We start from the raw sequence: 22364 nt of genomic DNA, 5'->3' as shown, positions 1-22364 counted from the left end.
GCATGGTCTGGCAGTTACCTAGCTTCCACTAGAATTCAGGAGCAAGGAGATATTTCTGGACACTCACATTTGCTTAAGAGGGCTTGTCCATTAAAAATAAATTCTTGGCCTCTCAGGCTTAAAGAAAGCACTGTGGTTATTTCAAAGTGTACATAGAAAACATGCCATTACCCATGGTTTTCTAGTGGTATTATTGGTGGTATTCCATAGCCAGAAACAGTAAGTCGAGATACTAGGTCCCAAAAAGCTGGAGAGTATCTGAACGAAAACTTCTATATTGCTGGAAAAAGCCCTAGCTGCTACAGTTTGGGATGGTCAGTGTGGGACAGGCAAGAATAGTTTTCTGTTGGGCAAAGGAAAATAAAAATCAAGAGTATTTCAAAGGAATGTAGAAATCCTAGCCACTAAATACAGGAGGCCTGGAGGAAGAGAAATTAGTTCTACCTTACCGTTGATTTTCTGTTGGAGCAAGCCAATGGCTTCTGTGGCATCATAGTTTAATTCTACAATGCTTTGTTAATTTGACCCTACACTAAGAATACACTATTCTGAGAATACATCACGTTGGACAGGCCAGAAAGCTTTTACCAGGGGTCAAGGCCTAAGTTTACAGTACTGTGTTTTCCCTGAAGCAATGTGCTTTTGATGGAACTTTCCAGGCTCCTCCACGAATGCTAAATTTCCCATTTAAATGTCATCCTCCTCATCTCTTGGCAAAACATTTGAGTCTAATTTGGTAAATAAACAAGGAAGTGGCCTCAGCTCTTTTTCAGCTCAATCTGCATTTATTTTTCACATCTGCTTATACAGATTGTTGGAAGGCTGGAGTTGCAATTCTTATTTTATTCTCTCTCTCTCATAAAAAAAAAAAAGCCTGAATTGGTTGGCTTTCTTTGAAAATCTCTCTTGAGCACTTAGCATCTTCAATGCAGAGACCTCAACGCATTTTAAAACATGCGTGAATTCATCCTGAGAACATTCTGTGGAATAGCTCCTGGAGTATACAAGTGGTGGGGTGAAGTATGCAACCTGTCTGGTAGCACAGCGCAAGCATCTGTCTAAAAATACAATCCATTGACTACAGAAGTCAGAAATTTCATTGGTATCCACATAGATTTTCCCTCCACCAGTGACTTGAATTGGCCTCCAGCAAGGTACTGTGCTTTTCCTTATAATTTTGGCACCAGATACCAAATGGGTTTGCCATCACTGACCTTGATAAACAGTGAGCTGCTTATCAGATAGAGGTGTTTGAAAAAAATACTCGCTGTGCTGGGTTTCTGTGGCCCAATCAATCAGCACATCCTTCACGTGCCAGGGAATGCCACTTGCTATCCAAACTGTGTGTTCAGAGAAGCAAATGACATGTGTGGAGTGGCAGATGGATCTACAAAATGTGGTTTAAAAGGAAGATGCTAATGTCCTAGCATAACCACCACAGAAAGAACAGTCTAGTGCAAGGCACATGGTTGCATTGCTGCAGATAAATTAGGCACTATCCAAGCAAAATGAGAGTTATCTTCCCAATGACTGTCTCTTTTTGGTTTCTGAAGTTCAAAATGATAAGATTTTGGGGGCAAAAGCCAAACAATTGTACTTGTAAATACTGACACACTTCCTGACATTTTAGACAGAGCAGATATTTTAGAAAGAGCTGTCACACGTAATCTCTTGTCCCACTAAATGATGAGGATTACAGAAAAGCTGTTTGGTTCACCAAGCAAAATAAGGGAATGAAACAACTATATGCTGTTTATGTTGTCAATTTAAACTGATCAATGCACCTTTTCCTCCCTCCATCCACACGAGGAGAGTTTGCACTTGCCTTCTACCTCTCCAGGCTTACATGCCCAGAAGAGTATTCTGAGTAAGGGGAACGAATGCTTCATTCTGTGGGGCTCCAGTACCCCTCAGAGGGTCTGCTAGGAAGGAAACAATTTCTGGGTACACTTCCTTCCTGAAAGAAACTTTAAATCTTAGTTTCTAAGTATACCCTGCATCTTTCAACCAGAGCTGAGCCTCAGACAAATTTCCATGTCTTGCCACGTCTCCCGTGGAGGATTTCCTTCCACTAAATGGCCACAAGACCTGATGCAGATGCAAAGACAGAAAAAACAGAACAAACCCTTTCAGGAGGCTGGCTGCATCCTCATCCTCCTGGAAATGCCTTGTCATGCCACAGTTCTCCAGTGCCATCCTCTCCAGCAGCCTGTAGTCCACATCATTGCCAATGCCAATGGTGAAGAGGCAGAACTTATCACGGATGGCATCCTTGGTGTTGCTGAGGATTTTGGATGACTGTGTTTCCCCAACAGTGGGCCTCCCATCAGTGAGGAAGATGATCAGAGAGACGCTTCTGGCATCGATGTCGTTCTGAGCAATGTAATCATTTAGCAGCTTTGCACCAGTCTGGAGAGCACTGTTAATATTAGTTCCTGGGAAAGCACCAAAAGAATTAGCTCATTTCCCCTTCTAAGGGTGGTGCAAATAATTTTCCTAAACTCCTTTTAGTAGAATGACAGCAACTCTGTACATTATGATGGTCTTTTTCTCTGTGTGAGTTTGCAATATATCTTTTACTCAGTTCAGCTCTTACTCAGCACCAGTTTGGAAAAAACTGTTTATATTCTTATGATTTGAAACATGAATTGCAGTTGATTCTGTGAAATTTCTTTATACTTGAATGTTTCAACGTACAACAATCAAGCAGCCATGGTAAGCAGAGTCACAGTACATACTATGTCCTACCAGTACATACAAAACCAGTTAAAGTTAATTACTGGACTCTTTGAGATGGTATCTGAACTGGGAAAACAAGTTCTGCCCAACTTGTCTGAAGGGCACAAGATTTGAAGAGAGAGAAAAGCCCTTCAAGTGGGAAAACAAGTGGTTGGTGTTGCTCTTCAAACCTGAGTGGCTAAGAAAGTTTAAAGAGACGAGAAATGGCTTTATTGGATGAGGAGTGTGTTTTCAAAATACAATTCCCTAGCAAGGAATGCAACTGCCTGAAGTGGAGAGAGAGGGAGAAAACAGACAATAAATGAGGGAATACAGGTATGTTAGAAGAATATGCATGGAAAGGATTCAACTCCACTGCACATTCAGGAAAAAAAAAAAAAAAAGAAAGCTGAAAGAGGAGTATGGCTGTCACCTGGTGCCAGGTATTTCTTGTGCTAGTCAAAGCAAAGAGGGATTGGTTGTGGAAAATTTACAAGATCAGCATGTCTCGATTAAAAACAGCTTTCAGAAAAAAAAAAAAAAAAAAAGCAGGTGAAATAGAGTAAGAGACATACACAACAGATTCCTGTGTGTCCAGAAGGGGAGCTCTAGAGAGTTTACTAGCAAAGATGTGCTAGTAGGTCTGACCATGTATCATGAACTTAGAAGTTTAGTTTGCACAACTCCAGCGTCTGTAGCAAGACAAAGAACAGGAAAGAGCATAAAACATCTGAAAAGTCCTCAGAATCCAGATTCTGTTTCTGCAAAATGACTGAACCAAAATCCTGCACCTAAATGTCATAATATTCTCACAGTCCCCATCCAGGTCCAAAACCTCAGAAATAATTGCTTGCCCAGAAACAAATGAAAAAACATCTCGTGCAGCAGACAGTGTCATTTCAAATCCAGCCACGTCACAGAGCCACAGAGCACTGAACAATGCCTTCTGAAACATGCACAGATATCGTGCCACAATATCTCATTCCCATTTCTTTGGCGTGTGAGTATGACACAGCAGTGCAAGCACAGCACATGCTCCGTGCGTTTGATCTGTGAGCCAAAGTGCATTCACGTTCACAGGAAGGTACTCAAGCCACAGCGTATTTATGAGGAAATGCAGAGTTAGCCAAAACTAAACGACTGCTTGCCTGCGGTGGAGAGTCACTGCACCTTCCTGTTGAACCCCAGAGTTAATCATTTCCTTTTGATTTTGTTCTGTCAGGTCCACAGGCAATCTCAGCTGTCCCTGCACAACTCTCTTTTGGCACTTCAGAAGTAAAAAGCTTTTCACTCTGAATTTTGTCCCACTATTGGCAATTGTTTAACTGGGCAGGTCTCTTGACCACTTCCTAAACTCTCTTCCTTGTAATGCAAACAGCATGGAAAACCATCCTGTTTGCTGTGTTTTTCCATCAGAGCGTTTCCTTTGCTAGGAGTGGTCGCTGCTCAAGGGCAACCATAGGAAGACCCTGTCCGACCTTCAGCCAGCTGTGATCCCTTGCACGGAGAAAGATCTGCATAAGTCATTTTGTAGCCTATCTGAGGAGTGTTCAGCCAGGATGGGCACAGCTGCCCAGGTATGCTTGATTACAAACCTTGCTGTGTTATTTTTTTTACACTAATGCCCATAGACTCCTAGGAGACCACTGAATCAAACTCAAAATCATGCCTGCACTCTGCCACTGCTTTGGGGGCTCCTCTTCTCCCCTCTTCACTCCTGGCAATATGGCACAAGCAAAAAGGGATGGGAAATTCTTGAATGTTATTATGGCTGCTCCTTAATGCTAGTTAGAAGGAAGAGACAAGGAGACAGCACTAGGTGAGGAATCAGCTCTTGCAGAAGGCAACCCAACAGCCCACACTGGCTAGTCCAGTTATGGAGTTTACAACCCAGGCATAACTACATTCCTGCTTTTACACAGGTTTCAGAAACTGCAAAAGTACCAACCCATGTCCTTCACAGGGACGTGTTGTTTTTTGTTTTTTTTGTTTTTTTTTTCCCTGTGTCATAAAGAAATGATGTTTGGAATTTTCCCACTCCCGGGATGCCACTGAATGAATGGGAGAACGGGCCCAATTTGGCTTTAAGAAGTATATCAGATCATATAACCAGCTCTGGGGACAAATAGCCATGATGTAAGCTGATACAGGGCCCATATCCTTCTACCACTTGACCCTAAGTAGAGATAGCAAAGGGGTCCCCTTCTCCCATGACTTAAGTGCCAATGTTTTTTACTGCTACACTATACAGAACCACATTCAGCAATGAATTCTGGTGTAGTTAATTGGATAGAAAAATGAATACCATTCATATCTCTGGATCCTACCTCCAGTAGGTGACATGTTATGAATGTACTTTTTGGCATCTCTTATATTATTTGGAGTAACTGGCACCAGCCGGTCCTGCTGCCAGACCTTTATTCGGTTGGAAAAGCCAATGATATTGAAGTGGTCTTCAGGCCTTAGGTCCTGGAGAATTGTGAAGAGAGCTTCTTTGGTCTGGAAAGAGAAGAGAAAAATAGACCAGTAGGTGCAACAGTTGCTGCTTTAGCAGGCAAGTATTAAGATGCTTACTGATCTTACAAATAATTTTACACTGCCAGTTTGGATCATGAAGGCAACTGCGATGTTCTTCCTTGTCTTGAAGCCTGATCTCTGTGGAGCCAGATGCTATGCAAATACAGAACAAAAGAACAACTCTTGCCCTGAAAGATGTTGAAAAGCTGGGAAAGATGTGCTTGGGCCTAAGTAAGGTTAAGAATCATTTATGACAATTAGGATAAAAACTCCTAGTGACTGGGAGAATCATGCCCTGGACTAAGACACACTGAATAACCAAAAGCCTCATGGATTTCTTCTAAAGTCCTCTAGATTTGCAGTAAGGTATAAGTGGCATATGGTTAACAGAGTTATTTAAAAGTTGAAATACCTCTAAATAAGTCAAAGATGCACATGCCTTGTTCCCTTGTTCCTAATTAGGAAACCGATTGGTACATACATACTGCAATGAATGGTTCCACCAATTAACAGATGTATAAGCTTCTATGTTCAAATGAATATGGAAAAAAAAGAAGCCTTGACTAATTACTGCTCATTCTACCTGCGAGTTAGTTTGGCCACAGGTATATTGTTTTTTCCAGCAATACAACACCAACCTTATATTGCTCTGCTGTTTGCCATCCCATGCAAATACAGGCAACCAGACAGAGTATCAAGCCAAATAGTATCAAGCCGAGTTCATAATGAGAGAAATTAAGGTCCCTGTGTGATTGGAAAGACAGACCACCAAGGATAAGTGAACAGGAAGAGTACAGATGTCTCCAGTCCTCCCACTGTGACCAACTTTGCTGTAGCATCCATTCAGCTGTGTTTGCATGGAAATGAACTTCAGCTTATTGGGACCAGCTGAGAGAAGATGCCCAGAAGCAGTCCCCATCTGTGCAAAAACATACCCTGTATTTCGATGCAAAACACATGGGAGGAACATGAAGCAATACCTGTAAGCAGAGGGATCAGCAGCTTCTCAGCTCTGCCCCTTCTTGACCATCTCGGAATAATATGGTGGACCCATTGGCATTTAAAGGTTTCTCTCATACCTATCATGGAAATATATGAATATATTTCTTTTTTTCCAGAAGAAATACAAAATACAGTGCTGGAAAACAGATGCTTCTAGGCCTGATGTTGCTGTGCAAAGACAGTTTGGAAAGGTTCTCAAAGGACTGATCAAGCTGTGTGATCAATACCCCTCTGGATTCTGCGTGGAAGCTGATGATGCAACTGTAGACAAGTCACCCACAACAGTGGGATCTCTCATCCTCCCAGCTGGTGACTTGGCTTCCAATCTGAGGTCCATCTGAAGTTAAGGGGGAATATTTCCCTTAGCTCCCAGCATTTTGGAGCCAGGTCTGGAATTCCTCCTTGTTTGCTTCTGTCTTATGTATTACCCATTCTCCCTCTAGGGATTGAAGGATTCATCTTCCATTTGGTCAGGTGGAACTCTGCTTCATGCCTTACCACCATTACCTTACCAATTTTAATGCATATTTCATAGACAAAAATAATAATGCAGGCACTGGTAGAAGAGGCTTTTCAAAGAGGAGACTCCCCACATCTCATTATCCATACTGTAGCTGTGATTATAATTAACATCACTTGACATTTCCCATTACAAAAACCCTTTTTTCAGTTGCTTGCATTCTGTCAAACTGCACTTTCCTCAGAGGGATTTATTGGGCCCAAGAAAGCTCGTTTTTTCTTTGTTTGTTTGTTTACTTGCTTGCTTGTTTGTTTTTCTGAGAACAAGGCAATGGGAAAAACAATCTTGCTTTGGCTTTCTCACGGGGACACTGCCTCTCACCTCCAGCGTGCACAGAAATTCCTTTTTACATTCTTGCCTGCATTCAGCCAAAAGAAAATGTAAAGAAAAGAAGAAATGATGCAGAGCAACAGTGAAGTCTGTGTGCAGACAGCATCCCAGCTACAACTGCTGAACAGGTCAGGAGAGAACTGAAGCAGTTTTCTAGGAAACTCAGCACTGCTCCACACCCTCACACAGGTTCCAAACGTGGGGTTGGGACCATGTCTCCCTCTCTTTCCTTCTTTCATACTCTCTTTCCTTTTCGTCTTTTATTTTGTCACAGTTGAGTCGTTTCCATGGAGTTTTTGTCAGTTTTTCCCAGGAAAAAGTTCTGTCATATATTAAAGCGGATGCACAGGCAACTCAGATTCCAGCATCTCTAACGTGTGCTTGTCTCTGTAACTTCACTAAAATAAACTTTGTGTACTATATACGCAAACATATGTGCAAGTGTTTACACACATGGTTTTGCTTCAAAGTGAGCAAAATATGAGGGAAGCCAAAAGCTTTGTCCCCAGTAAAAATGAAGGGTGGGATTCGATGTTCCCAACTCAGTCATCAGAAAGCTGGGCACTTCATCTAATCCCTCTCCAGGCAGGGGGAGATACCTCCAGAGAGTAATTCATCCCATCTGCTTTGGATAGTTTTTAGGACGGGCTGAGTCACTGTCTGGAAGTGCCTGTCTCCCAGTATCACCTCCGGGAGGCTGAGTAGCTCAGTCAGAGGAAAGGTGGAACTCACCTCAGGACCCAAAACCTGTCCAGTCCTGAACACCACGGTGCTTACTGGAGCCAAAAGGAGCTGAACTGGCTCTCCATCTCTCTCAGTGTTGCTTTGAATTGCTTGGCTCATCGCATTTGTTTCCATCTCTCCTCCCAGCCTGTAAGGAACTCCAGGTTTATCCTAAAGACTGCAGCCCTTGCAGGGTGGCAACACACGCCGTACCCATAAATGGGCTGCAAGAGGGACCTGACATCGCTCTGGAGGACTGGATGAGATTCAGGAGCTGGCAGGCAAATGGAGCTTTAAATAAGGAGAACATCTTGGTAAAAGTGCACCGCCTGAAATCCTTAAATACACTGCTGTGACTGAGTGCTCTGGAAGCCCAGCCTCTCCTCCGGTCTCCCCAGCCTCCAGGAGAGGATTTAGAGCATTTCGTGCAGGGAGTGCCTGGCAGCAGCTTCGCTCGGGACACGGCAGCAGGTTTCTTGTTCTGGCCTTGTAAGGCCACAGCTGGAACCTCTCCTGGCTCGGAGGAGCCAAGGAGTGGGATTCCCAAGCTGATTGCTGCAATGGGGTCTTTGCACTTCCACTCTGGCCCCAGTGAGTCATTGCATTGAAATGCGTGCCAAAGACACTCTCCTGCGAGGCAGAAAATTAACCACTTCTTCCCTGCCAAGGGTCAGATCATTCCCCCACTGCTGTGCAGATGACATCGATCTCATTTGGGGGATAAATCGAACCCATTCACAATGAGGAAGCCCAGTTTAAGGTCCAACATTCTTGTGCCAGGTACTTTAAGGTGAAACACTATTTCCAATGTGTTTGCCTGTGCAGATGTACTTTGGTGTAGAGGATGGAGCAAGGATTAAAGGAGAGGGTGATAGGAATCAGCAATAAAGAACAGCTGAAAAAAGTCACTTTTTGCCAGTTGGGAATGGTCTGTAGTTGTCACAGACAAGTTTTAAATCAGGATTTAAAGAATTTAAATCAGGATAGCTCAGTGGGGAGAATCCTCTGTTTCCCCCAGATCAGCAAGGATGAAACTGAGCTGAGAGGCAGAGACCAAATTGCCATTCCAGTGCATTTAAGTTGAGAAATCGTGATTCTGAATGAGCTGTCAGTACAGCTGGAACCTCAGGCTTGAAACAGCCAGGGCTACAAAATCTCACTCTCCAAATCTGGAGCAGAAACATCATAGTCCAAAGCTGGGGAAAGCCTGGGTGACAGTGGCTGGCTGGGGAGTGATTCAGAAATGATGAGAAACTGAATATGGACTCTCACCTCCACAGTGATACCTGGACATGCAACACAGCTGCTGCTCTTCTGGTTCATCCTTGCTGAGGGCCCTGCATCACAGCCGAGATGGCTCAGGGCTGTACAACCACAGGCAACAGCAGGGAAGAGGAGAAATCCTTCAGCTACATGCCAGTTCAGCTGCCATTTGTCACCTCTGTATCTGCCCCTTGGGGCTATCTCTGACTTAGCTAAAACACTGGTGGAACAAAGCATGGAAAGAGGCATGCTCCCTTGGGCCAACTGAGAGCCTTCAGCCCTTTCTTGGGTCAAAGAGCTGCCTTGGAGACATCTGGGATGATGTCAGACCATCTGGGCACCTTTTAGGAGGAATGTGAGCCCCGGTGACATTTCCCCCACAGTCCCTTGGTTGTTTGAGGAGCAGGGTGAGGGCGAAGCCTGGCTACCCTGACCGCTGTGCAGTTCAAAGGGAGACAATGTATGGTTGTTAGATGCCATGGCGTTGCCAGACACTGGCTGTGCTATGAAGCAAGCAGGGAGCTCAAACACTTCATTATCATGCGTGTTCTAGGCCCACGTATTTAGATTTTCCATTGCCTAGGAGCGCTTGTAAGTGCTCCATCCCAGGCCCACATCCTCTGTGCAAGCCTCATGCCAGCCCATAAAAATCAAAAGACTTTCAGTCCACGCTGACTCCAGTGCTATACAAATAACGGGCCTCTGCAGCACAGCACAAACTCAGCCCCTTTTGGAAACAGCTTCCAGATGCAGAGGGAGCTCTCCCAGCAAGCAGTGGCTCTGAGCTCACTTGGCAATCCTTAGTCATACCCTGCACGCCCAAACACAGCTGGCATCTGCCCTCAGCAAGGGCAGGACAGGGAAACATCAGCACCAGCGACAGCCCCTTTCCAGCTTCAGGCAGCACCAGGAAACCGTGTGGGCTTGGGATGAGTAGGTCTAAAAAGCACGGCTAGCAGAGAGGAAGGTGTTAGAGACTGAAAGCTGTACCCATCAGCTGTAAGTATTGCACGAAAACGGGCTTCAGGGAGCTGGAAGGGAGGACGTGGGACCATCTTCAACCATACAGTGAAGGTAGCTGCGACTAGAGGACAAAATTTGAGCTGCATGCAGAGTCTTGACAACAGTATCCTGTATTTGGCACAAGAGATCACAAGTATATAGCACTGTTAGCTCTGAGGCTCATCTGCCCGCTACTTTGGGAACTGGATGCATCAGAGCCTTTAGTTTTTCCTTCCAGATCTCTTGTGAGATTTTGTATTTGACAAGAAAGAAGCTATGCCACGAGACGTAAGCTCAAAGGGAATTAGAAGCACACAACTCTGGTTGAGTGCAACAGAGCACAGAAGGGCTCAGAAACCAGATATCCTACAGCGGGAAGGAGAAAAGTACAAGTAAATATGTTGTTTGGCAATATACTCTAAGGAAGCACAAGAAGAAAAATACAGAAGAATTGTCCTTCCTTCCCCCCTCCCCCTCCATTTCATATCCTCCGTGCTTTGGTTCATATCTTTCCCTTCCCAAATATGAACAGGCAGCTGATGAAGCTCCAGAAGTTGCTTTTCCAAGCCAAAATGGCTATATCTGATCAGTTCTGGCCATAATTTATCAAAGGGATTAATACTGTGAGGTGAAGAAAGGCTGGTATTTGAGACACACCTGAAATGGTTCTGTCAAAGCCAGAATAGGTATTGCCATAGATTTGGTTTGGGATCCAGGCTGTGATCCCAGTAGCCAAGGAAAAGGCTGTGGGAGCACCACTGCCATCTTACAGGGAGAAGATAACATGCAGAAAAAGCACAGGTTTGGGGAGTGTCTTTTCTGCTGAGGACTCATGCCACATCTCACCAGGTTTTCTTTCCTCTATGGCCCCATTTCCCTTCTGCCCACATAATGCAGATCATGTGCCAATTGTCAGCAACAAGGACTTTGTACCAAAAATGGGTTTGAACCCAGAAGCATACTCTTGGAGTTTTTGCCATCCTCCATGCCCCTCTTAGGGGAGGACAATCTGCCCTTTCTTCATCTGCAGGGAATGTTGTGCAGTTCAGGGACTGCAGCTCACCCCCTCCCCATCAATGTATCTTTGTGCTTTCTTCCTGGCAGACACTGATCACGTAACCAAGGAAAACTCCTTCACAATTTTGGACAACAAGCATTTTGTTTTATGCTGACACTGGTCTATGAAGGGGGGGCGTTTGGATGTAGAGCTCTGGACAATAAAGAACTGTCTCCAGTGCATGTACCAGCTTCTCACCCCAAAACATCACACAACCCTTGCAAATCAATTGAACATTGACGACTCCCTGTATGGCCTTAGAAAAAGGTGCACTGCAGTTTCTGTCTGCAAAAGAAACTCTCCATCATTTAGAGGAAGTGTTTCTGTTGCCTATTTTGCCACTGATTTCCAGCTCAACAATGAGCAAAACATTTTGTACCACATCTGTCCAGTTGCGGGTTATGCAGTTTTCCATCACCCAACAGCATGATGAGGATAAACATATGAAAATCTGCAAAATGATCTGTTTTCTCAGGAACTGGGATTTCATGTGTGCAGAGTAACTTCTAAGTCTTTGCAGTCTTGCAGTGGCATTGATGATACAAATAAATACCTGGACAAAGACTGAAGGAGGCAAGCTGTTATCAGTACCATGCATCACTAGTTCAAGCCCTTACCAGCAATGCTGGTTGCATTTGGAGCAGTAAAAGTTCCCGTAAAACTGGTCAAAAATAAAAGTTTAAAGGCTGCCCCACAGTGCCATACTGACATAACCCCATGGGAAACAACGAGGCTACGCAGGCAGACAGCCAGACTGACACAGCAGCATATGAAGGCCACATTTTTGCCTTGTGCTTAGCTCATTTTAAGTAGAATCACATCCCATAACACTCCAGTCAGGCACTCAGACCCTCCCCTTGTCAGCATGACAAACAATCTCCATGGAGCTAGCAGCAAAGAGGTCAATGCCAAGGGGAACGTGCCCCATGCCCTCAATGCAGAGCTTGATGTCCCTCCCTCTGTCCTCAGAAGATGGAACTAGTTGCAGTGCACGAAAACTTTTCCGGGAACTTGGGACTTTCACTCCCTGCCCCTGTCACAGAAACCAGCTGCAGACATGGTGCTGGGAAGAACTGATATGCCCAAGAAGAGGCTGACCACGGCACAGGCCTTGGATTTCAGCAGCAATTAGCTGCTACCTTACACAGCAGGACGTGGGCTGAGGCACAGGTAGCTGTTTCTCATGTTGATTAACCTCCATCCTTCATTGTGCAGCCACTCTCTCACAGTGGGTGGCTCAGCAGTTGGCAGCTTGCTGGGTCTGAAGCTTTCTAGTCCCTCCTCTAAATATCCTAGCTGTGCATGTAACCCTCTAGGAGCAACATGTTGCTCTTTTACAGATAGGATATGCTACCTCTCTATGCAGAAAAGATCTGAGATATTTCTCCACGGAGAGATTGTATCATTCGTACTCAGAGAGGTGTCATTTCTCCATGGAGAGGAGGCACGTGTTATTTCTCCATGAGAGGGACTACTCTACTTCCACAGAGACAAGTACCTGCTATCCCTCTGCAGAGATCATGACTCTGTAGCCACCTCCTTTCACAGTCCTTGCCCTTTTCCCTTGAGCTGTGAAACTTCTTACTTTTAGATGCAACTTCATAAGATACATTTTCATCTCCAGTGAGTGAGGGCTGGTGACAATGGTTAGTTGTTTGGAGTAAAATCCTAGTGCTTTTGCTCAGGGTTAGTACCAGGCAATGCAAACGCACTAAATAGTTGTTAAGAAAAATAAAAATAAAAATAATAAAAATAAAAATAATATAAATAAAAATAAAATAAAAATAGAAAAAAAGCAAATTTGCCTGTTTTCCCACCTGAGAGTCTGCCACAGGGCCCTCACAGTCCTTCAGCACCTGCTCCCCTTCTCATTTTCCCCATTTCCAAATCTCCTCAGCATCTCCAGCTCCAGGATCCCCACTCTGTCCTACGTTCTGCACATCTCTGCCTCCATCCTGAGCCATCTCAAATGAACACAGGCAAAATCTTTGCCCAAAACTCTGCAGAGCTGAGAAGAGAGCAGATACTTTGAAGAACCTCAGCTCATTACATCAGGGAATAACTATCCAAGCAAAAGTTTTCTCCTTATAACACAGATTGTATCACACACCCTGTGCCTAAGAGACCTCCAATTACATCATGCAGACCCCTGAATCAGAATCTGCCTGTGCACACTGCCTGATGACTGTAGTGCTTCTTACTATAGTAACATAACACAGAAGACATCGTTCCTGTAGGCTTTCCAGCAAGGTCCCAGACAGTTGTTCAGAGCCTTGACTGCTCCATGCAGTTAGAGACAGACTGACCCAGTTGGGCAATGCCTGTAGTATGTACCCTCTAATAGGGTGAAGGAGTATTTACTTGGAAATAGCAGTGTTGCAAGCAGTGCTAGACTAATAGCTTGGCTCTTGGCAAAGATCGGATGTCTTTTAGACTTGGGGGATCTTGTACAGCCACAAGCCCAGCCTGCACAAGACTCTGCAAGAAGACAAGCACAGACAAAGAAAATAACTAAGTTCAAATTCATAATGACAGCATGAACAGAAGCCAGGTCTGCCTCTCTGGTAATTGCTCCAGCAACCGGAAAACACAGTTCTACCTTGGAAAGGACTGCAGAAAACAGATCTAACGTTTCACAGATTCATGCATATGCCAAGGCCTTGAGGATACTGGGTCTGCAATCCAAGTCTGAGCCACAGATATTTGTCTGTATCACCGTCACAGCTCTGCTTGTGCCTGGTCATGGATCCCCCTGACCCCCAGACTGACCTCCCAGCTTTATTTTGCCCCTTTCTTGTTTATCTGGACTCGCCTGGTGATCATTGGGCTGTGTTGGTCACTTCAGGACTGAGATGACAATGTTGTATGTTCCTGAGTAGGAGACAACTGCATCGATTTATTTGGTTCTGGAGTCAGAGCACACAGTTCCTCTGCATTAACTCAGATGGTTGCTTTCAAATGGAAATGGAAAAGATGACAAATCTTTCCTCTTCACAGTAGCTTTAAAATCACTTAAGGCTGCAATTAGGATTAGCATTTTTTTCCAAAATTCCCTGGTGGTTTAAGGTAGTTCTCCTGGACAGCAGCCACTATGTGGACTTGTAGTCAACAGGCCCACAGCCAGCTCTGCAGCAACCAACAAAAATAAGTAGAATTTGGAGGGAGAACATCATGTGTCCAGGTGCTTGCCTACTCTCTCACTGCCCTGAAACTACTCAGAGAGAGCCTGTGTGTTGAGGCACAGAATTTAGGGATATGTGTATATAAGGCCTCCAAAGGGGCTCAGACAGTGTGGGTCATGAATCAGGGTTACCAAAAGTGTCCCTTGGATGGATGCAGGCAAGCAAACTAAAGCATTTGCAAACACGCAGCAGGACCCAGCTTCAGTTGAGTTCCTCCTCGCACAATTAACCTCAAAGAAAATTACAGCCTGGCACACTACCATTGACAAGCTGCCAGGCTTGCAGTGTAGCCAGCTGATTAACTGGGTGTGTGGGCATTTGCTGCCTGTGGGAAAGGTAAGGTGAAATGAATCTGTGGTTGAAACAACTACATTTTATGAAGTCTGCAAAACATCTGCAAATCCACCCTGCTGAGGACACGTTCACAGTTTGGAACATGCCTGCTCTCTAATGCTGGAATTGCAGGATGGTAAAGGTCCTTTTTCACCATCCTTCCACCATAACCTGCTTTGTCACGTTGGAGATAATCATGGTAGTCACAAGGTGGTGATCCTGTAACTGGCCCGTCTTTCTCCTAACTGGGGGGACTGCAATGCTCCTACCTCTAAAGCAAAAGGTGCCCATAAAAATCAGCAGGTCAAACTGTTCAAAAGGGCAAATGACTTTGCTTCCTTGTAAATATTGTAGATATAACCTGCTCCCCATGCTCTTCTGGCTCCCATTAAAAGCAACTATTTCATACAGAGCTTACTTCCTCTTTGTAAATGAAGGAATAAAGCTCTTGAGGACAGGAACAGTATTTTCCTTTCCAGTGGGACAGAAATAATGACATGAAGTCTTGAACACATGAGCAATTTTTTTCACTATTATTCTCAAGAGTTTTCTCTTCCTGAACTTAATCTCCCTACCTGATAGATGGTGAGTGTCACAAAGACCCAGATCCTCAGTGGAGGTGGACTGCTGTAACACAGATGAACTCATTAGACATCACCAGGTTTCAGAGGCAGTGAAAACCACAGGAGAAATGTGTATATTAGCTGGTCTTTCCCACAAAGCTCATATATACTTCAGTGATATGAGGGGAATGTCTCAAAGGTCTCAATGATTTGATTTAGCCTGATCAACCAGTCCCACTACATGTGGGTCTACAAATGGGTCTGGATATCTCATTGCTTCAATGACTGAGATATCTTAGAAATCAAAAAATGGCACAAACAGATAAAAATTCATGTAGGAAATGGAAAACCTTCAGAGAGGAGAAGAGGAAATGACTCAGATCAAGGAATTGCAGGATGCATGAAATACTGACTCCATTTGAGTCACATCGCCATTAACTCCATGAAAGCAGATGGGTGAAGAGTTCAAAATCTCCTTGAGTTGCTACGGAAAAGGCTGCACAGCTGATGTCTCTCATCCTTGCTTTAACAACCCTAAAAACTGTCCTTTGACATAGTTACCAAAGCTGACCTGAAAGAGCACTCTCTAGAAGTGCTGAGTGTATTTTTAGCTGATCTTGCTTGTGACTCAGTAGACAGAAATGAGGAAAGGCTGTCCCATGGGAACTACCAGCTCTCTACACACTACCATAGGTTACCACAGCTGAGAGAAAAAGAGGCATTTCCCCTGCTCACAGGTATCCTGCCACCAGGGGACATGTCTGTAATTTAATAAACATCTAAATACCAACAACAGTTGGGTAAAAGGGTCACTGAGTAAACATGGAAAAGAATATTAATCAGCCAGTCCTAGATCTTGGGCTTTCTTTAACTAATCTCCAGTTTGGGTTATTTTGTGTGTGTGTTTTCTTTTTCTGTTTCATTTTCTTCGTTTGTTCATTTATGATTTAAGCCATTAAATAATTCATGATTCAGTCAAGTCCTGTGTTTTCGAGCAGCTAAAATAAGAGCCAGGTTAAGTGCTTAATGCACATAGCACTCCTCTATAACATACCAGTGGTTCTCCATAAAAAGAGTGTATCTGAGATAACGGGCAAAAGTTGAGCACACCCTTGACAAAAGTTCTGGCTAGACACTTGCTACAGGCTCAAGGGGCATCTACTTCTACCTAATTAGCCTGAAAATTATATATTTTTAGTAGTAGCAATGAATTAGGCCTTTAAGGGTTAATCCCTGGCCATGTTGTTTTTAGTAAGTGTGTGAAAAAGAAACTAATACGGTCAGGAAGAGAATAAAAGCTTTCATAGTACAAGGTTAATCTGCTGACCCGAGGCACTACTTGTGCAGCTCACACCAGCCCCAGCCCCTTCAGAGCCCTAATCTCCCTGTTTCGGTGCTCTACAAGCTGATTGTCTGCTTTCAGCATGCAGGGCTGGGTGCATTTGGGCACTATCTGTTTACTCTGCAAGGCAAGGCAGACATTTCTCAGCCAAAGGATAACAGAAATCCAAGAGCCAGGCTCTGTCCACAGGAATTTGTAATGATTCCAAGGCATCTTCATTCAAGACCTGCTTCAGCACAGTACTAGGTGTGTTTTTTAACAGCTCTCTATTTGCTGCTCCAGTCACTGGGGAAGGTAATTAGGAGCCATAAAAGCCATACTCCATTTTAGCTTACAGTGGAGATAATTGGATTTAATAGGGACCATAGCTTCTAAATGAAGATTTATCATCACCACTGAAACCAGATGGTGAAGATTTCAGCAGAGAGAAAGGCTCACCCACAATGTCCTTGATCAAAGGCAGAGAACTGTCAGGGGATTTACATGGTTTGTGTTTGTGAAGGCCATTTAGGATAGTATTGGTGGCCAAGAAAAAAAAAATAAAATAAAAGCATGCTTTCAAATAACCACAGTTTCCAGAAGCGTCACTCCAGGTTCTAGGCAGACGACCAAGGTTCCTGAGTGGACTAATTAGAGCCCCTTAACTGGCCAAGACAGAAGCCTGAGCCATTGGCCTTCAGTCATTCTAGTAGGGTTATAACATGACATCATCCATCCAAGCTGAAACTGCCCCATACTGGTGTCTTATTAGAACTGTAAATTTTTTTAGGTTGAAAAAACCTTCAAGATTATAAAGTCCAACTGTCAACCTATTCTGTCAAATCACTAAACTGTGTCCCTTAGTGCCACATCCACACATCTCACAAATACCTCCATGGATGGTGACTACCTTTCCATGGGCAGCTTGCTTGACTACCCCTTCTGTGAAGAAATCTTCCTAATATGCAATCTAAACGTCTAAATTTGATACCACCTTAACCTATGTGGAAAGTGATGCTTTCCACTGCCTCTAGTTTGACCACGATAAGAACATAGAAGGTAAAGATTTGGCCCATTCAACAGCCTGAAGCCAACTAAAATCTCTGTATCTCATGACTTTTGAGCAACTCTTTAAGTGGAAGGAAACTACTAACCCTACCCAGGCTTTTCTCCTTTTTTGCACAGATACTTAAGGTGGAAACTGGGCTTACCACTCCAGTGTGAGTGCAGACCTGAGATATATCTATCTGAACAGAACTGAAATATTCATTTACCTCTGCTTCTAGTTTGGAGTGATAATATCGCACTGAGAGAAGGAGTTATTCCCCCAGGAATGGTGCCCTTTCAAACCAACTAGTTGGATCCTGAACTGGAGCTGGTTTCCATCTATCCAGCTCAGAGAATTTGAACAAATATGTTCAGATACTAGCCTGAACCCTCCACATCGAAGTCCAGTTTTAAGCATTGGTGATATGGCCTTCAGCTTGATATATTGGCTCATGTCAGGATCTTTTCCCTGGAAATGTCTGAGATTCATGGTGAAAGAATCAAATTCTCCAACAGTACAAACTGACCTTTCTTTCAAGAGAACCCATTGAGTTGTACATGGCTAAGGATTTTGCCAGCGGTTTTATAATGTGAAGACAGAAGTATCTTCTCTTTGCTAAGCTGGATACAATGGTCTGCTGAATGCACTTTGCTGGGAATTCTCTTATTCCACCTCTCTTCAAAATGACCAGAACAGAACTGCCCAGCACAATCCTATCTGTTCAGTTTTGACAGTACTGGCCTTTTATGCAGAGTGATGATGTCCTCTGCACTTTTGTTCCCATCCCAATCCCATCAGCATGGCAATTTCTCATTGCAGGTAAATCATCTTGCTTTGAGGTGTCTTCAGAATCTCGTTTCACCTCAGACATAGCAAATATTTTGGAGAAGAACCCACTTGGTGAGATGGAGCCTGAAGCAAGCTTTTTACAACCATAAAGCCAACCAGCCCATAACACATGCAAGGACCTCACCTGTCTCAGTTTCGTTCCCACCATGGATGCGCTGCTGTCAAGGACAAAGACAACGTTCTTTGGTAACGGAGGAAGATCTGTGGGGGCGAAGTAGTGCACGAAGTACCCATTAAGAATCTGTAGAAGAGTAATGAATTTAGGAATGGAAGGAAGATCATGATGCAATAATCGGCGCATACAATTACAGGATAATTCATTGGGCACACGTGGTCCTGCTTTCAATATCTGTGACTCTACTTTGGAGGATGAGTTGCCTCTTAATCCCAGTGCCCTGCTTATCCAGACTGGGGGGCCTAGTGAAATTCTTTGCTTCTCCTTCCATGGTGGACATTAAGGTTTCCTTCCAAATGCAATAAGGATACAACATCCAGGGATCAGAACCACTACATGAAACTTAAGAGCAAATACAAAAAGAAAGCCAATGAAGTATGTACCTGTTTTTGTTTTAAGTCCATCTTGTGGCTGCAAGCTCATTGATTTTATTTTGGATAGTTCTTACAAGACGGAGAAGTAGCTTTCACTTGGAAAACATCTGACAGGACACAGGGAGTACGCAAGACAATCGAACCATTTCAGACATAGTTAATAACAGAAAAAAATCAGTCATGTAACATACCTGAATATCCCCAACACTCAGCTCCCGGTTGACATCATATCTAACTATGAAATCTCCCAAAATGCCATTTCGGGCAATCTTGGTTTGTTCGACAACATTGGGACTGAATGTAACTTTAGCTAATGTTTTTGTGTGTCCAATTACAGTAGAAGGAGGAGGAGAAACATCACCTGTTGAGATAAAACCATAATATTACACGTTTTTCCTATTTTCTAACAGATGTCCAGGCACAACACACAGTGTATTACCATAGAGTTAGGTCAACTAGCATAGTTACATACTGAGATTGAAGATTCATCTCACCAACAATAAAATAAGAATTTAGTAACCCCTGCCCTGAATGCTAAATGGAATTCAACATTGCAATGTTATCAGGGATAGAAACATTTATGCAATATTCCTATGTTCATTGCTGTTTGGAGGTCACTGAACTCAAAGAGCAGATACTCTCTGTGTAACTGCTAATCAATTTCTGTGAATAATACACATCAGACATCTAGGTGATATTAATACCAGCCAACTCAAGACATCTAGAATGCAGATCCTATACCTGAGCTCCTGCCAGTCAAAGCAGATATGATTCACTTGACCTGTTTAAACATTTCCTCTCGGATGAGATGAATCATACTGCAGATTTCTACAAAATATAAAGAGATCTTGAGGTGACTTGTGAGAGGTGTGAGGTGGGATTGATCTGGCTGATTACAAGTGTCTGTGTAATGTCTACATCTGAACAAGTCACCGTAGCTCCCTTTATATGCAGCAAGAACGATCAGTACAGTCACTGCAACTTCAGTCTGACATACTGAGCCAAAACCCAACCCTTGCTAGTGCAGTCAAGCAAACTGCATCCCAGAGATGTAACTCACCCCGATCTCCTTGAGTGTCTCCTGAGTCAATGAAGACAGACATGCATCCCAGAGAAAGACAATAATTCAGGGCTGAATCTCTCTGAAGGAACACCTGCTTGTCTTGTCAGTTGTGTTGATTTTTTGAAGTTAAGTGATATGAAGATTTCTTCTTGTCTCTTTGTGTGGCCAAAATCCTACCTTACTGTCTTTTGGTGTGTCAGCTGTTTATTAGCTGTTTATTCCCTCTAAATCCTATGTGGACTCTTACATCAGACCAGCCAAAATTTCAGAGCTGGCCTTGACGTGACCCAGAATTAAGGGATAAGTGCTTTTCCGTTTGTGCTAACTAGCTGTTGAAAACACTGAAATAGATTCTTAGCCGATATTCTTTTTGGGTGCATCAGCTCTTACAGTGACTCCTCTGAGGCATGGAAGTACTATTATTTCTGCTCATGTGCTGATTAAAATTGGTGGGAATTAAATGCTTAATTATGCTGTGTTGGGGGGGAGGGTTTCTCTGTTCTTTGCCAAATATAGCCCAAAAAAGTTTGTGGTATGGCAGGGAAAAGAAAAAATGTGTGAAATTTGGTTCTGTTGTAGTTGTTCATAGTGCAAGTACCTACATCTGAGCTGATTTTCTAGGCTCCATTGTGCTCAACAGAGATCAGATCAAGGATCAGGGGAGATTAGAGTATGATACATCTGGTCATATGTAGGCAAATTCTTCTGGATAATTTTAATTATGTCCTAGACTCTGTTAATGATACTGATCACAATGACAAGGTGCAGGCAGGCTTGGAAAAATGCTTTCCACGGACTCCTGTAACACTGTCTGTGTAATGAAGAGTGGCACTTCACCTTTTTAAAGTGCTTGGAGCAGTGTTAGAGGAATGCAACATGACAGCTGTTGGCAACATTGAACACCATCCACCTCACATCTAGATCCCACAGTGATTTACCCAACTGGATACATAAAATTACGTCCATTTAACAGGTGGGAAAATGGAGGCATGAAGTGGTTACCTAACCCTCCTGACTTCCCACTAGTCAAAGTCCATAAATTGCTAGGAATAGGGTTGTTGTGGGTTTATAAAATTATTAGCCAAAGCTGTGACATTTGCCTTAAAATGTCATGTACAATCTAGACTTATCTAGGCAAAGGAATGAAAGTAAGACTCATGAATCAATAGCACTCTAGCATTTCACTTGCACATCGGTTTGGCTTTACTTTCACAGACGTCCTGTGAGTACGTTTGAACAGATAAGGCACAAGAGCACTCTATCAAGGCAGGGAGGGGTTTCCTCTTAAGACCGATTTCTACACAAAAAAAATAGTACTTGGAAGACCTGGAAAGTGAAAGAAACTCATCATCAAAATTCTTGATAAAAGGAAGTGCAATGACAGATATTACTCAACTTCAGTAAACTCAGCAATTGACTCTGCATCACGGCTTCTCTAAGTCAATTCTAATCCATCCATCCTGACAGAAACAGAGCAAGAGGTCCCAACCAATGCATTGAAATTGCTTACAGACACTAGTGTCAAATGTTAAAAGGGGCTTATAAAATGATTACCCAGAGCTTTCTGACATTTACTCTAAAGTCTATGTACAGTTCAGATTTCCCCAGGCAAAGAAAAGTCATAAATCAGTAGCTCTATAAAATTTTATCTCCATGTTGATTTGGTTTTACTTTTATAGCCACTCTCTGATCTGATGAATCAACAGATGTAATATGTTTCTAATACACTATGCATCAGATTTGCTTGTATTGGCCTTCTTGGATTTTGGGTCTGTCTTCTATCACTTCCAAGGTCCCATTTAACAGACAGTGTGTGGGAAATGCCCAGAATTCATAAAAATGGCTTAACAGCTCATTTATGTTTTCTGATTTATTTGAGGGTTTCACATTACTTCTCCTTAACTGCTGAAAAGCAAGCACCGTCATCAGGATTAGTGAAAGCCAGTCTTACACTGGAAAAAGAAGGTCTCTCTTTTTACTCACTGCACACATATCTGTGACTGTAGCCTTTGGACTTCACTTCTATGTTTCTCTGCCCTGAGGTACGTTGATGGGTTGAGCACGATATGCTGAGCATCACAACAAAATGAGTTACAGTCCCAGCATTTCTATGGACTGACTGTCTGAAATTAGCTGAGTAAGGTAGCCACTCCATGTTCCACGTTCTCCTGCTTGTTAAATGAGCATAATCATACACATCCAGTTTTGTGAAAGACTGTGGAATCTAGATGGGATCATGTGGATCACATTTCTTTTCTCAAATACTCTTCATAGCACTGTGTAAAGGTGGTTAAGTGTCATTCCCTGTAACTCAGATAGGTCTT

The 22364-nt window shown here is 43.4% G+C and overlaps 1 protein-coding gene across 2 annotated transcripts in view; it reads right to left on the bottom strand.

Moving 5' to 3' along the window:
• The window catches only part of ITIH5 (inter-alpha-trypsin inhibitor heavy chain 5), a 134511-nt gene that overhangs the window by 7653 nt on the left and 104494 nt on the right, over positions 1-22364 (bottom strand). For both annotated transcript variants that reach the window (XM_068670079.1, XM_068670080.1), the window contains exons 6-9: positions 19169-19338; positions 18553-18669; positions 5046-5217; positions 2126-2435 (exon numbers count right to left, since the gene is read on the bottom strand). In XM_068670079.1, coding sequence (XP_068526180.1) covers positions 2126-2435; positions 5046-5217; positions 18553-18669; positions 19169-19338 — 769 coding nt within the window. The remainder of the gene's footprint in view (positions 1-2125; positions 2436-5045; positions 5218-18552; positions 18670-19168; positions 19339-22364) is intronic.

This window comes from Anas acuta, chromosome 1, assembly GCF_963932015.1.
Source record: "Anas acuta chromosome 1, bAnaAcu1.1, whole genome shotgun sequence".
NCBI classification, from domain to species: domain Eukaryota; kingdom Metazoa; phylum Chordata; class Aves; order Anseriformes; family Anatidae; genus Anas; species Anas acuta.
This window is presented reverse-complemented; position numbering and strand designations above follow the sequence as displayed.